Source organism: Hemiscyllium ocellatum, chromosome 14 (assembly GCF_020745735.1).
Source record: "Hemiscyllium ocellatum isolate sHemOce1 chromosome 14, sHemOce1.pat.X.cur, whole genome shotgun sequence".
Taxonomy (NCBI): Eukaryota; Metazoa; Chordata; class Chondrichthyes; order Orectolobiformes; family Hemiscylliidae; genus Hemiscyllium; species Hemiscyllium ocellatum.
The window spans coordinates 3,840,607-3,854,256 of record NC_083414.1 but is presented as its reverse complement, the minus strand read 5'-3'; the positions used below and the strand labels follow the sequence as shown (position 1 = coordinate 3,854,256).

Here is a 13,650-nt window from a genome sequence, read left to right as displayed (position 1 = left end):
CAAACATAGACACATGTAACCCTGCTCGTTAAAAAATACGTCAAGAAATAGGGAATTGTGGAACAGTGAGTCTGATGTTAGTCCTGGGGAAAGCGCATGAGTCAAAGATTTTATAGCAAAGCACTTAGAAAACAGAGGTAGGATCTATAAAAGGAAAGTCAGGTTTGACAAATCAACTAGGTTTCTTTGAGGATGGCATTAGTGGAGCTGATCAGGAGGGGCAAGTCAATGCGGCTTAGTTTTGGATTTTCACAAGGCTTTTGACAAAGTCTCACGTAAGAGATGAATGTGTAAACTTTCGATGCACTGGATTGGAGGTAATGTATTGAGGTGGAGAGATTATTTAACAAACGTGAGACAAATATCACAGAATCATAGTACCCCCTAGTGTGGAAGCAGACCATGTGGCCCATCAATAAATGTGAGGTGCTGCATTTTGGAAAGGCAAATCTTAGCAGGACATGTACACTTAATGGGAAGGTCCTGGTGGGGGGGGGGGGGGGGTGTTGCTGAACAAAGAGACCTTGGAGTGAAGGTTCATAGCTCCTTGAGAGTCACAGGTAGATAGTTAAAAATCACACAACACCAGGTTAAAGTCCAACAGGTTTAATTGGAAGCACTAGCTTTCGGAGCATTGCTCCTTCATCAGGTGATTGTGGCGCTCCGAAAGCTAGTGCTTCCAACTAAACCTGTTGGACTATAACCTGGTGTTGTTTGATTTTTAACTTTGTCCACCCCAGTCCAACACCGACATCTCCAAATCATCGCAGGTAGATAGGATAGTGAAGAAGGCGTTTGGTATGCTTTCCTTTATTGGTCAGAGTATTGCGTACAGGAGTTGGGAGGTCATGTTGCGGCTGTACAGGGCACTTTTGCAAAATTGCATGCAATTCTGGTCTCCCTGCCATAGGAAGGATGCTATGAAACTTGAAAGGGTTCAGAAAAGATTGACAAGGATGTTGCCAGGGTTGGAGGGTTTGAGCTACAGGGAGAGGCTAAACAGGATGGGACTGTTTTCCCTGGAGCGTCGGAGGCTGAGGGGTGACCTTACAGAGGTTTACAAAATTATGAGGGGCATGGATAGGGTAAATAGGCAAAGTCTTTTCTCTAGGATCAAGGAGTCCAGAACTAGAGGGCATAAGTTTAGGGTGAGAGGGGAAAGATATAAAAGGGACCTAAGGGGCAACTTTTTCACACAGAGGGTGGTACGTGTATGGAATGAGCTGCCAGAGGAAGTGGTGGAGGCTGGTACAATTGGAACATTTAAGAGGTATCTGGATGGATATATGAATAGGAAGGGTTTGGAGGGATATGGGCCAAGTGCTGGCAAATGGGACTAGATTAGAATATTTGGTTGGCATGGATGGGTTGGACCGAAGGGTCTATATCCATGCTGTACTTCTCAATGACTCTATCTAGTCCACACCGAACCTCTGAAGAGGATGCAGAGGCACTGCTGTGGGGGTTTGGAAAGGCTGTGGATTGGGTAAATGCATAGCAGATGCAGCATAATGCGATAAGTGAGAGGTTGTAGGGAAGCAGATTATGATTTGAATAATGGTCCCGATACACCAGTCGCTGACAGTTAAGTACAGGTGTAGCAGGTGGTGACAAAGGCAAACTGTTCCTTGTGAAAAGGTTCAAGCAGAGCAAAAATGTTGCTGCAATTATACCCAGCATTGAGAGGCTGCACCAGGAAACACTGAGAGGAAGATTTGGCCTCCTTATCTCACATTGAGTGTTCTTGCATTAGAGGGAGTGGAGTAAAGATTTACCAGTCTGGTTCCTGAGGTGGCAGGACCAACAGCTGGGGAGAGATCGATATGATACAGTTAGGATTTCAAAGAATGAGGGAGGGATCTCACAGAAACAATTCTAGACAGGGAAGATGTTTCCGATGGCACAGGATCCCAGAACCAGGGGTGGCAGTTTAAGAATAAAGGGATAAACTTTTGAGGACTAAGAAGTGGGAGAAAGTTCTTCACCCAGAGAGCGCCAAGTTTGTCAAGTTCACTACCAAAGGAGGTGGATAAGCAGTGCTGGAAAAGCACAGCAGTTCAGGCAGCATCCCTGAGGAAAGGCTGAAACATTCTGTATTCACAAGGAGCTAGCTGTTGTTCTTGTGGTTAAAGGGATCAAGGGATATGGTGGGGGGGAAGCTGAGGTTGGGGCATTAAATTCAATGGTCAGCAATGATCATATTGAATGGTACAGCAAGCTCGAGGGGCTGAATGGCCTACTCCTGCTTTTCTCTTCTACAAAAAGCCAAGTGGTACATTGATTACCCTCTGGGGGTTTGGATTAGGAACCCTCCCTGCTGATCACAGTGCGGATGATGGAGCAGTGTGCTGTGGTAAACGCTGTCCATGTGCGGAGGGATTGTGTGTAGCAAGCACTTCCTCCTGAAGGACTGCTCAAATAAATTCACAACCAAGCTGTAACATCTAAGACTCGTTATTCAATCGTTGAAAATGTTTTTATTATTTAAATAACTCCTGTCCATACTGTAATCCCGAGAGTGAAAAAATCGCAGTACATTTCACAGTCAGAAGTGTCATTTGGAAAATAAATGTAAAACATACAAACAGGTCAAGATATCAAAATCACTCATTCCTAGTTTTCCATTTGGTGTGTGAAAATCTAAGTTTGACAAGGTTAAAAATATATAAATCAATTGCCCAATTCCTCCCCCTCCCCATTTTAAAAATCTAAAACACATGTACTGCCTGTTACGTCCCAAAAAGCTGCTCAATCTCATTGCCACATGAGCAGCTCCAAATGATCATTTCCCAGATATCGCCCCCCCCCTCTAGGCGTGATCAGGTCCCACTGTGAAAATACCTCCAACCCCTCCTCACAGTAACTCCAGGGCGATGCCCTTTCCAAAAACAGATGCAGCGGTGCAATTCAAAGCAGACAGTTTGAGACAATACAGCACTGACACCAAGAGATACCTGGCCGTGCTGTTTGTCAATCAGGGAACCTTGTGGAACGATGGCTATTTCATACTGGGCATACTGCAGCACGTCAGCTGTTACTGCTCCTCACCACTCCATGACTAGTTCACTGGAAAGGTGTTCAATGTAGAGTCTATCGTGCTGTCTACAAAGGAGCCTGATTTTCACCTCTGTGGGGAGGGCCCCAGGGCTCTCCGTGAGCGGTGAACAGACAGGGGTTTATGATAAAGCTCGACCTGCCCCTTAACTCTCCTGTTGACAGGAGGACTGCTGTTCCTCCCTGTGCTTTCTGCTGAACATGCCTGGGACTCCACCTGACATGTTCCCAGCCAGAATGAAGCCCTCACCACTGGGCTCAGGGAGAGAGAATCTCTCAGAACAAGACACCCCCCCTGACACATCCATTCCCAAAACAGTGTCTGAAGTCGCTCAGGAAATAACCAATAACAGCTCGGAGTGTTCACGATTGAGAGGCAATGTCTGCTGTAGGCCGAAGAGTAAGCTTATTCAGCAAGCTCACCTTCACAGCTGCTGCTCTCAAACCCATGGTTAAACTTTAAAGCACCTGGAGGAGCCCAGGAGGAGGCCGTCTGGCCCATCAGTCTTGTACTGGTATTTTTGCAGAAAGCTGGCCAGTTATTCCCATTCTCTTATGCTTTCCCTGTAGCCCTACACATTCTCTCCTCTCAAAGCCTGTCCATTGAGTACTCTGAGTCAATGAAGGCTGTCCTTAACTGATTCAATGGTGAGGAGTTGTGAGATTTGTCTAACCCTACACCACCCACACAGCCTGTATACCTTGAGCTGTTGTTCAGGAGGAGGCTGAAAGCTGACTTTGCGTGGTTCAGACATTAACTGGGGAACTGTAACTCCGTTCCACCACAAAGTCAGACACATCTTGATCCTACAGTGCAGGCTGAAAGCAGAACACAGACCCTGCCCGTTAATTGCTTCGATATCCAGACCCTTGTTCTCAATTATTAAAAAGCCAAGTTGAATCTTTGAAACATTCTGGAATTCATTCCGAAAAACATTCATTTTTAGATGAAAATTCCAAAGTACAAGAAAGGGTACATACAAAAATTCAAAACATTGGCACGGTAATCATGTTTAACGTAAGAATGAAGACGAATCCAACTTCCTGACAGACCTTTCATAATTCACAGTAGAGGCTTTCTGCTGAAATAGCAGTTTAATTGTTTGTTTTTATGTAAAAACACAGAGCTACTTGAATCAAAAACATCTACCATGTTGATTATTCTTGGTGAATATGAAAAACATTTACATCAGGAAGGCGAGAATGCAGCTACAGACGCTGAGATGACCAAAGACACACCAGCAATCTCGTCTCTTATTTTGGTTTTGTTTTCATAATGCTACGCTCGAGATCCACAGAGGTGCCCAGGCCACCTGTAGAGGCAGCTTCACTCATTGCAGAGACCGCAGTCTCCCTCAGACCGAACCAAAGGACACGATGGTCTCCTTCACTGTCTCACAGCCTTTCCCTGTGAAGAGGGTCACAATCCGAGGAGGAAATGGTTCAGCCCTACGGTAGAAACAAAACGCTGATAAACAGCAAACTACTGGAGATTGGAGAAACTTTACATCAGCGAAAGGCCGCGCTCTGTGTGCATTGTGGAGGGAGCGATTCCTCACACACCATTCCAGAGTACTGGTGGGCAATTCCGCTCGAGAAAGCATCACAACTAAGCTCAGTTTGGTCTCATCGCAGCTCACGTTGACACAGTCTGCTGTTGGCATCTCTGCATTAAAATCCGACCGCAGCGGGAGCAACTCAAACCCTTACAGCCCATCTCAACAGCAGCTACTCAGCTGGTGGGAGGAGAGTGCCAGAGGCTGGACACAGAGGGAGACTGGTTCCTCCCTGCTCTACCTCAGTACTACACCAGAGGGCTACAGTCAGGGTGGGAAGGGGACAGTGGAAATAATATGAATGGTGATATATCAAAATGTTAGGGGGTTTTGTGGTGCAGTGGTGTCGTCCCTACCTCTAGGCTGAAAGACTGGGTTCAAGTCACACTTGCTCCAAGACGTACAACATCTCTGAACAGGTTAGTTAAAAATACCCATCAACAAAACGTTACATGTAACCCAGGGCTGGCCAATAGAAACCACTAACAAGCCACATTTGAGACGACATTAATTGCAGCAACTGCAGGATAGCATGCCTCTCAGGCGACTCTGATAAATGTATTTCCTGTGCTAACAGACCCAAGGCAGTTACAACAATCAGTGAGACTCTCTGCTACTCCCTGTTCATGGCCAAATGCATTCAGTTTGTACACTCCAAGCACACGGGAGTGGAGGTGACTGAACTAACAGCAAGACCCACCAGTAGTTCCTGGCATTTCCAAGCAGCTCGGAATTGCATCCCACCTGGATTGCCGGCGTAGCCACATGGAGACTGTACTGGGCAATACGGGCTCCTCTCAAGGGTCCAACAAAATAACATTTCAAAGGCCAGAGATAGGCTTATCAGAACACAGCCTGGCCTGATTCTGACACATCGGAAATCCACGCCAAAGAGGCGGAGTTGGAGTGGTGACTGCCCCAGGCCTTAACAAACCGAGGGAGGGAGTGAGGACTGCAGGGGCTGGGGAACTGAGTCGAAAGTGTGGCGCTGGAAAAGCACAGCCGGTCAGGCAGCATCCGAGGAGCAGGAGAGTTGATGTTTCAGGAATGCTGATGAAGGGCTTATGCCGAAAACATTCACTCTCCTGTTGCTCAGACGCTGCCTGACCAGCTGTGCTTTTCCAGCACCACACTCCCTACCCTAACAATCTAACCCATGTCCATCCCAGCGCCTGTTAAGCACAATGACATGACATAAATTCCGTCTTAAAGTTATTCCGAATAGAACAGTCCTCCATCACTTACAGCGCGTGAGGATGCCATTTATCTGAATGCAACCCATACAAAAAGAGTTGTTAAAATTGTGGTCATGTCTCATATTGAAAAGATCTGTTACTGAAGAGCTCCCTGGCCGGCCACTTGCGCCTCAATACTCTCAGATAAAAGCTTCAGTGGTGTTATAAAATAACCTGCATTTATATAGTGCCACGAAGTTAGTAAAACGATCCAAGGAGTTCTCAGGAGCACAAATAAGACAAAATCTAACAGCGAGCCACATCAGGAGTTAGTAATACAATGTCTGAAAACTTGGTCAAAGAGGTAGATGTCTTTCCTAAGTGCCCTGAAAGATGTGGGGAAGAGGAGGAGAAGTGAGAGAGGGAGAGAGATAGGGAGAAATGGAGTGAGAGAGAGAGAGAGAACGTGAGAGAGGGAGAGAGATAGGGAGAAATGGAGTGAGAGAGAGAGAGAGAACGTGAGAGAGGGACAGAGATAGGGAGAAATGGAGTGAGAGAGAGAGAGAGAACGTGAGAGAGGGACAGAGATAGGGAGAAATGGAGTGAGAGAGAGAGAGAGAACGTGAGAGAGGGACAGAGATAGGGAGAAATGGAGTGAGAGAGAGAGAGAGAACGTGAGAGAGGGACAGAGATAGGGAGAAATGGAGTGAGAGAGAGAGAGAGAACGTGAGAGAGGGACAGAGATAGGGAGAAATGGAGTGAGAGGGAGAGAGAGAACGTGAGAGAGGGAGAGAGATAGGGAGAAATGGAGTGAGAGGGAGAGAGGGAACGTGAGAGAGGGAGAGAGATAGGGAGAAATGGAGTGAGAGGGAGAGAGAGAACGTGAGAGAGGGACAGAGATAGGGAGAAATGGAGTGAGAGAGGGAGAGAGAGAACGTGAGAGAGGGACAGAGATAGGGAGAAATGGAGTGAGAGAGAGAGAGAGAACGTGAGAGAGGGAGAGAGATAGGGAGAAATGGAGTGAGAGTGAGAGAGAGAACGTGAGAGAGGGACAGAGATAGGGAGAAATGGAGTGAGAGGGAGAGAGGGAACGTGAGAGAGGGAGAGAGATAGGGAGAAATGGAGTGAGAGGGAGAGAGGGAACGTGAGAGAGGGACAGAGATAGGGAGAAATGGAGTGAGAGAGAGAGAGAGAACGTGAGAGAGGGAGAGAGATAGGGAGAAATGGAGTGAGAGAGGGAGAGAGGGAACGTGAGAGAGGGAGAGAGATAGGGAGAAATGGAGTGAGAGGGAGAGAGAGAACGTGAGAGAGGGACAGAGATAGGGAGAAATGGAGTGAGAGAGAGAGAGAGAACGTGAGAGAGGGACAGAGATAGGGAGAAATGGAGTGAGAGAGAGAGAGAGAACGTGAGAGAGGGACAGAGATAGGGAGAAATGGAGTGAGAGAGAGAGAGAGAACGTGAGAGAGGGACAGAGATAGGGAGAAATGGAGTGAGAGTGAGAGAGAGAACGTGAGAGAGGGAGAGAGATAGGGAGAAATGGAGTGAGAGAGAGAGAGAGAACGTGAGAGAGGGACAGAGATAGGGAGAAATGGAGTGAGAGGGAGAGAGAGAACGTGAGAGAGGGAGAGAGATAGGGAGAAATGGAGTGAGAGAGAGAGAGAGAACGTGAGAGAGGGACAGAGATAGGGAGAAATGGAGTGAGAGTGAGAGAGAGAACGTGAGAGAGGGAGAGAGATAGGGAGAAATGGAGTGAGAGAGAGAGAGAGAACGTGAGAGAGGGACAGAGATAGGGAGAAATGGAGTGAGAGAGAGAGAGAGAACGTGAGAGAGGGACAGAGATAGGGAGAAATGGAGTGAGAGTGAGAGAGAGAACGTGAGAGAGGGACAGAGATAGGGAGAAATGGAGTGAGAGTGAGAGAGAGAACGTGAGAGAGGGACAGAGATAGGGAGAAATGGAGTGAGAGAGAGAGAGAGAACGTGAGAGAGGGACAGAGATAGGGAGAAATGGAGTGAGAGAGAGAGAGAGAGAAAGAAAATGAGAGAGACACACACACCGAGAAAGAGAGTGAGGGAGAGTGTTTACAGAACAAATTCCAGAGCTTAGCACCAAGACAGTTAAAGGCACAGCCTCCAGGAGGGAAAACGGGGCTACATAAAAGGAGGAAAAATATTGCAAAGGTTTGTACAATGGAAAAATGAGTGATTGGGAGGGGGCAAAAGCAGCTACAGAATCATTAGGCAGAGCAGGCAGCCCTTCAGCCCATCCAGTGCATGCTGGCTCTCCATCCATCAATTCAATCCCATCCTCTCACTCATTCCCCATTGTCTGACACATTTATTTGTCTCAAGCGTCAATCCACTCAACCTCCTTTGGAAATCATTGAGTGTCATAATCTTCTCACCTCTATCATGCAGACAGTGCTACAGAAACTCAGTAGCTCTGGCAGCATCGGTGCAGAGAGAAGCAGAGTTCAGGTTTTGAGTACGTGACCCTTCTTCAGAACTGCAAGTGAACTCTGCTTCTGTCTGCACAGATGCTGCCGCAGTTGCTGAGTTTCTGCAGCACTTTCTGCTTTTATTTTCATGGTATTTAGAGACAAGCCTGAACTTTCTGAACCTTAACGTGCCTCGAACCCTGGTTCCTCATCCATAGGACCATTCTGGAAAATCTCATCTCAAGAAGCCTCAGGAGACAGCTGAACACAGCAGCAGGAACAAGGATTTCTACAAATGAGCTGAGGCTCAGAGCAGGGGGAGACAGGAACTCAAATCGTTTTGCAAACACCGCAAAGTGTCAATTGTTACTGAGCTCTGGTTTCTGGTTTTCCTGTATTAGCCAACAACAGAAGAACAGGCTCCTCTACATAAAGAGCAAAGCGTTCCAATAGAAACGGGAGCTCCAAGCTGGAACAATCTAATCTAAGGAATATTCAGACCAGCTCTCGGAAGAAGAAAAAACAAACAATCAAACATCAATCTGGTGACCCTAAAGAAAGCGGACAAACTAAATCAAACACTGCCGGTTAACCAGACAGACCCGTGCATTTATATTTCACTCCTATCTCCCCACTGCAGAATGCAGCACCATTGGAATCTCTGGACATGTCCAGGGCCCCCTGAGATAGTGGCGAGGATTAGTGTGGGTTGGACACAAAGCAAGGGGCTCACAGGGCCACGCAGAGTGTCAGGGAAGAACCAAGAACTTCACGTTTGAGACTGGTGTCACATATGGGTCCATGGGGGCAAGGATGAGAGGTTTCTTTCCTGCAGGGAGACACCAGAGGGTCTTTTATTAAGTGATGACTTCAAAGGCCAATTCTCAATCTGCCCGGGGCGGGGTACAATTTGAATTGACATTACTTATCCAAGATCATAGTGCAAAACATGAAAAGCTAGAGTTATATAAAACAAGTACATAATTTACACAGGAATATACTAAAAGGACATTATGCTAATTGTATTATTTACTTTCAAGATCATTATTCAGAGTAAGTTAATGTAGCAAAATTCATTCGTTAGTGTGCAACATGCTTCCGAAAGAACTCTCAAGACAAACACAAAACCCGATTTTAGTCTGTTTTAGACTCGAAGAGGGCAGGAAGGGCTAGTCAGCTCCTTGTGACTGCACTGATTCTGTCAAGCAGCTGTTTCATTGGGGTCACCTTCCTCTAGGCTCTCTCCTAAGCCCTGTGTCTTTCGCCCTGGCTTGTCAGTCCGTCTCTCCAGCAGGCAACTGCATCGTCAGAGCTCGGGATGTCTGTGCATTACATGCATGCAAGGGAACCTTGGCTAAAGGGAAGGTGCAGCTGGTCTCTCGTACTCCCAAAGACGTGAGAGAGAGAGACAGAGACAGAGAGAGAGACACACAGAGACAGAGAGAGAGAGAGAGAAAACGTGACAGCCAGCGGGCGAGAGAAAACATTGTGTGGGTGAGGAAATGGGACTGTTCTGGACTGTGAAGACTTCTCCACCTGAACTGCCTGGTGGATAAAGTAACCAGAAAGCAGCCAGTCACTATTGCAATGACAGGCTGGAAAGAAAGAGGGAAGCTGCTGGATGTAATTACGTAAATGTTGACAAGGGACTCACATTGTTTAACCCTCCCCCTGTTCCATACAGCACAGAACATGGACCTCACACACAGCAAACAAACAGACTGTAAACTTTTACTAAGAACTTCAAGTGAAAAGGACAGACTTTGATAAAAAAAACCCACACATATGCACATGAAAGTACAAACTGAATCAAGACATTCATCTAAGTTTCAGTATGCAGTTTTTCTACCTTCCTGTCTACTGTAACCTCCAGTGCTACACACCAGCCATCTGATCAGTGCCTCAGGTCTCTGTCCTATCAGTGTGTGTGTGTGTGTGTGTGTGTGTGTGTGGGGGGGGGGGGGGTGTGTGTGGGTGGGGTGGGGGTGTGTGGGTGTGGGTGGGGGTGTGTGGGTGTGGGTCTGTGTGGGGGTGTGTGGGGGGGGGGGTGTGTGTGTGTGTGTGCGTGTAGCCCATCACAAAAGCTGCCTATAATGAGAACCGGTATCATGCTGGAATTCTGATGGGTCTGAAACCCCGTTTACACTGGTCATCTTCGCAAGGCGACTACACGATTATAGGCAAGTACACACAGAGGGAGCTCTGACGCAGAGAATCTTAACCAGGTCTAATCCTTTACCCAGTGGGATATGGTCTCTGTGCACAGTCACCCCAACACCAATCAGGAGCAGAGAGACTGGTTAATATCTCCCCTCTCCTCTCTCCATCAGGCCGGACACAAAATGTGGAGGAGCCGGTGTTGGACTGGAGTGGATAAAGTCAGAAGTCACACTATAGTCCGACAGGTTTACTGGATTTCAAATAAACCTGCTGGACTACAAGTTGGTGCCGCGTGACTTCTGACTTTAGATACAAAATGGAAATGACAACACCAACAGTAATGAAGTTAAAGTTAAAGTGAAAGTGCAGTATACAGAACTCTTCACCATGCCATTTCAGAACACATCACTTGGAAATTCTCAGAATACTTGTCTTGAGGACCAGCGACTTGAACATCTCTGGAGTGGCTGAGGTGGAGGAAACGAGAAAAACATTTCTAAAGCAGTGTCAGTACCAACCCGAAAACGAACACCGATCAGCTGGAGCTGCCCTCAGCCAGGCCGTCCAACGCAGTTTTCCGAGAGACAGATGTTTAAAGACAGGATCACAGAATGGTTGCGGGACAGGAGGAGGAGGAGGTGATGAAGGTCACTCAGCCCATCAAGTCTGTGCTGGCTTGCACCTCCTCCCCCACAAAAGATCCATGAAGTTATCAACCAGACTTCCGGAAAGACATCCAGACAGAGTCACAGTTCATATCGTACAACTACATCAGAAAGAGAAGGAGCAAGTGTAGACAGTTTGACGGTGAGATCTGGGTGGGGGTCGGGATGCTTTGGGGAGCAAGAAGATGGCTCGAGGGTGGGGGTTGCAGGAGGTGGCTGGAATCCCTGACTCCTGAGGAACATTGCAATCTCACGTCCTTCTGGCATCTGCAGCTTGGTGGAGAATCCCAGCGGTGGGGTCAGCTCCGGAGATCCCTGTGGTGCACTGTCCGTGAGGGAGTCTTGCTTGTCCGTTGGGAAGACTGTGCCCATCCGGGTACAGGCTGCGGAGGTGGATGGAGGCAGGGGCACTGCCTTGTCTTGGAGGCGAGGAGAGCAGAGGGAGGGAGGGAGGGGACTGAGTGAAGGATGGAAGTGAGGGAGGGAACTGGAGTGACAGAGTGAGGGAGGTAATGAAGGGGGAGGGAGGGACTGGTGGGGAGTGAGGAGAGAGTGAGGGGATGGAGTGAGTGAGGAAGGTGAGGGGAGCGAGGGGAACAGAAGTCGTGGAGCGAAGATAATGGAGGGGAGGTGAGGGGAGATAGTGGAGAGGAGGAACAGTCAGGTGAGGATGGGGTAAGTACAGTGTCCCCCAGCCCCGCCCTAGTGGGGCTTGTAGGTGAGGGAGGGGGAAGGTGAGGGAGAGGGTGAGGGTGGAGTGTGAGCTGTGTCCCTGTCCCTAGCGGGGTAGGTAGGGGTAGGTGTGAGGGTGTGTGTGTGTGTGTGTGTGTGGGGGGGGGGGTGGGGGCGGTGTGTCCCTGCTCCTAGCGGGGTGTGTGTGTGTGAGGGTGTGGTGTGTGTGTGTGGGGGGGGGGTGGGGGCGGTGTGTGTGTGTGGGGGGGGGGTGGGGGCGGTGTGTGTGTGTGTGGGGGGGGGTGGGGGCGGTGTGTCCCTGCTCCTAGCGGGGTGTGTGTGTGTGAGGGTGTGTGTGTGTGTGTGTGTGTGTGTGTGTGTGTGTGTGGGGGGGGGGGGGTGGGGGTGGGGGTGGTGTGTGTGTGGGGGCGGTGTGTGTGGGGGGTGGGGGCGGTGTGTCCCTGCCCCTAGCGGTGTGTGTGTGTGTGTGTGGGGGCGTGTGTGTGTGTGAGGGTGTGTGTGTGTGTGTGTGAGGGTGTGTGTGTGTGGGGGGTGGGGGCGGTGTGTGTGGGGGGTGGGGGCGGTGTGTCCCTGCCCCTAGCGGGGTGTGTGTGTGTGTGTGTGTGTGTGGGGGGTGGGGGCGGTGTGTGTGGGGGGTGGGGGCGGTGTGTCCCTGCCCCTAGCGGGGTGTGTGTGTGTGAGGGTGTGTGTGTGTGTGTGGGGGGTGGGGGCGGTGTGTGTGGGGGGTGGGGGCGGTGTGTGTGGGGGGTGGGGGCGGTGTGTCCCTGCCCCTAGCGGGGGGGGTAGGGGATGGGGCTGATCCTGATCACTGGGGACAGGTTGACCCGGAGGATTCTCTGAGCTTTCCTGCGAACCTCCTCATCCGAGGAGGAGTCATCCACCTTGATCACCTGGGACTGGAGCAGCTGCAGCTGCAGCCGCCGGGGGCCGGCCTCCTGCTGAGCGCGAGCCCGGGGCCTGGGCCTGGGCCGGGGCCGGGGCCGGGGCCGGGCCTTCAGCGAGTGCAGCTGCTGCTGCTGGACCCGGCGGCCGCTCTCCCTCTCCCGGTCCGTGTCCGTGTCCGTGTCCCGGGGCCGGGCCGGGGCCGGGGCCGGGGCTGGGGGCGGCCTCCTGTCCGGGCCCCGCGGCCTCCTCCCCGGACTCTCCCCGAGCCGGACCCCGGAGGCGGGAGGCCGCAGCCAGCCGTTACACTGCGGCCTCTTCCGCGGCTTCTTCCGGCCGGAGCCGGCGCTGCTGCTGCTGCGGCTGGAGGCCTCTCCCTGGGCCGGGCTGTCACCGGAGGCCGAGGCCCCAGGCCCCGCGCTCGCCCCCGGCCCCGGGCTCGCCCCCGGCCCCGGGCTCGCCCCCGCGGGGACCTGGCAGGTGGACGAGGTGTAGCCGTACACGTCCCGGCTCCGGAGCACGGTGGGCAGGTAGCCCTCGTCCCGGAGCCCGGCCACGAAGCTCAGCAGCTGGGACTGGGACTGAAGCGGGTCCGGGGACAGGGGGCTCCACACGGACAGCGCGTCCTCCAGGGCCCGAGGCCCCACCACCGGGATCCGGGACCAGGCCTGAACGGCCGGGCCCTCCGGGGGGCACCGGGACATCGGCGCCACAACCGCCCCCGGGCCTGCCCTCCGCTCTGCCGCAAACTCCAGCCCCAGGCTTGGGGCCTACACCCGGCCCCGCCCTCGCACATACATCACTTCCGGCCTGACGGCAGGAGGCGGGGCATCCAACCCTTCACCCCCACATTGACCCCATTTACCCCTTAACCCCAAATTAATCTTATTAACCCCCTGACCCCACATTGACCTCATTTACCCCCTGACCCCACATTGACTCCATTTACCCCTTGACCCCACATTAATCTCATTTACCCCCTGACCCCGCATTGACCCCATTTACCCCTTGACCCTGCATTAATCTCAT

The 13,650-nt window shown here is 50.9% G+C and overlaps 1 protein-coding gene across 3 annotated transcripts; it reads right to left on the bottom strand.

The window, feature by feature from the left end:
• Window positions 1-2,472: 2,472 nt before the first annotated feature.
• LOC132822217 (coiled-coil domain-containing protein 71-like) lies at window positions 2,473-13,403 on the bottom strand. 3 transcript variants are annotated; one of them, XM_060835308.1, is made up of 2 exons: window positions 10,761-13,403; window positions 2,473-4,503 (listed from the first exon to the last, which is right to left on the bottom strand). In XM_060835308.1, exon 1 carries the CDS (start codon window positions 13,323-13,325, stop codon window positions 12,510-12,512), a length of 816 nt encoding a protein of 271 aa, XP_060691291.1. In that variant the 5' UTR covers window positions 13,326-13,403; the 3' UTR covers window positions 2,473-4,503; window positions 10,761-12,509. The 3 variants fall into 3 exon arrangements, with proteins under 3 accessions (XP_060691291.1, XP_060691290.1, XP_060691289.1); XM_060835307.1 differs by having other exon boundaries at window positions 10,768-13,403; XM_060835306.1 differs by having other exon boundaries at window positions 10,900-13,403.
• Window positions 13,404-13,650: the final 247 nt, after the last annotated feature.

What these genes read in the sequence shown, in the direction of transcription:
- LOC132822217 (XM_060835308.1), bottom strand. Translation starts at nt 13,325, where the DNA reads ATGTCCCGGTGCCCCCCGGAGGGCCCGGCCGTTCAGGCCTGGTCCCGG.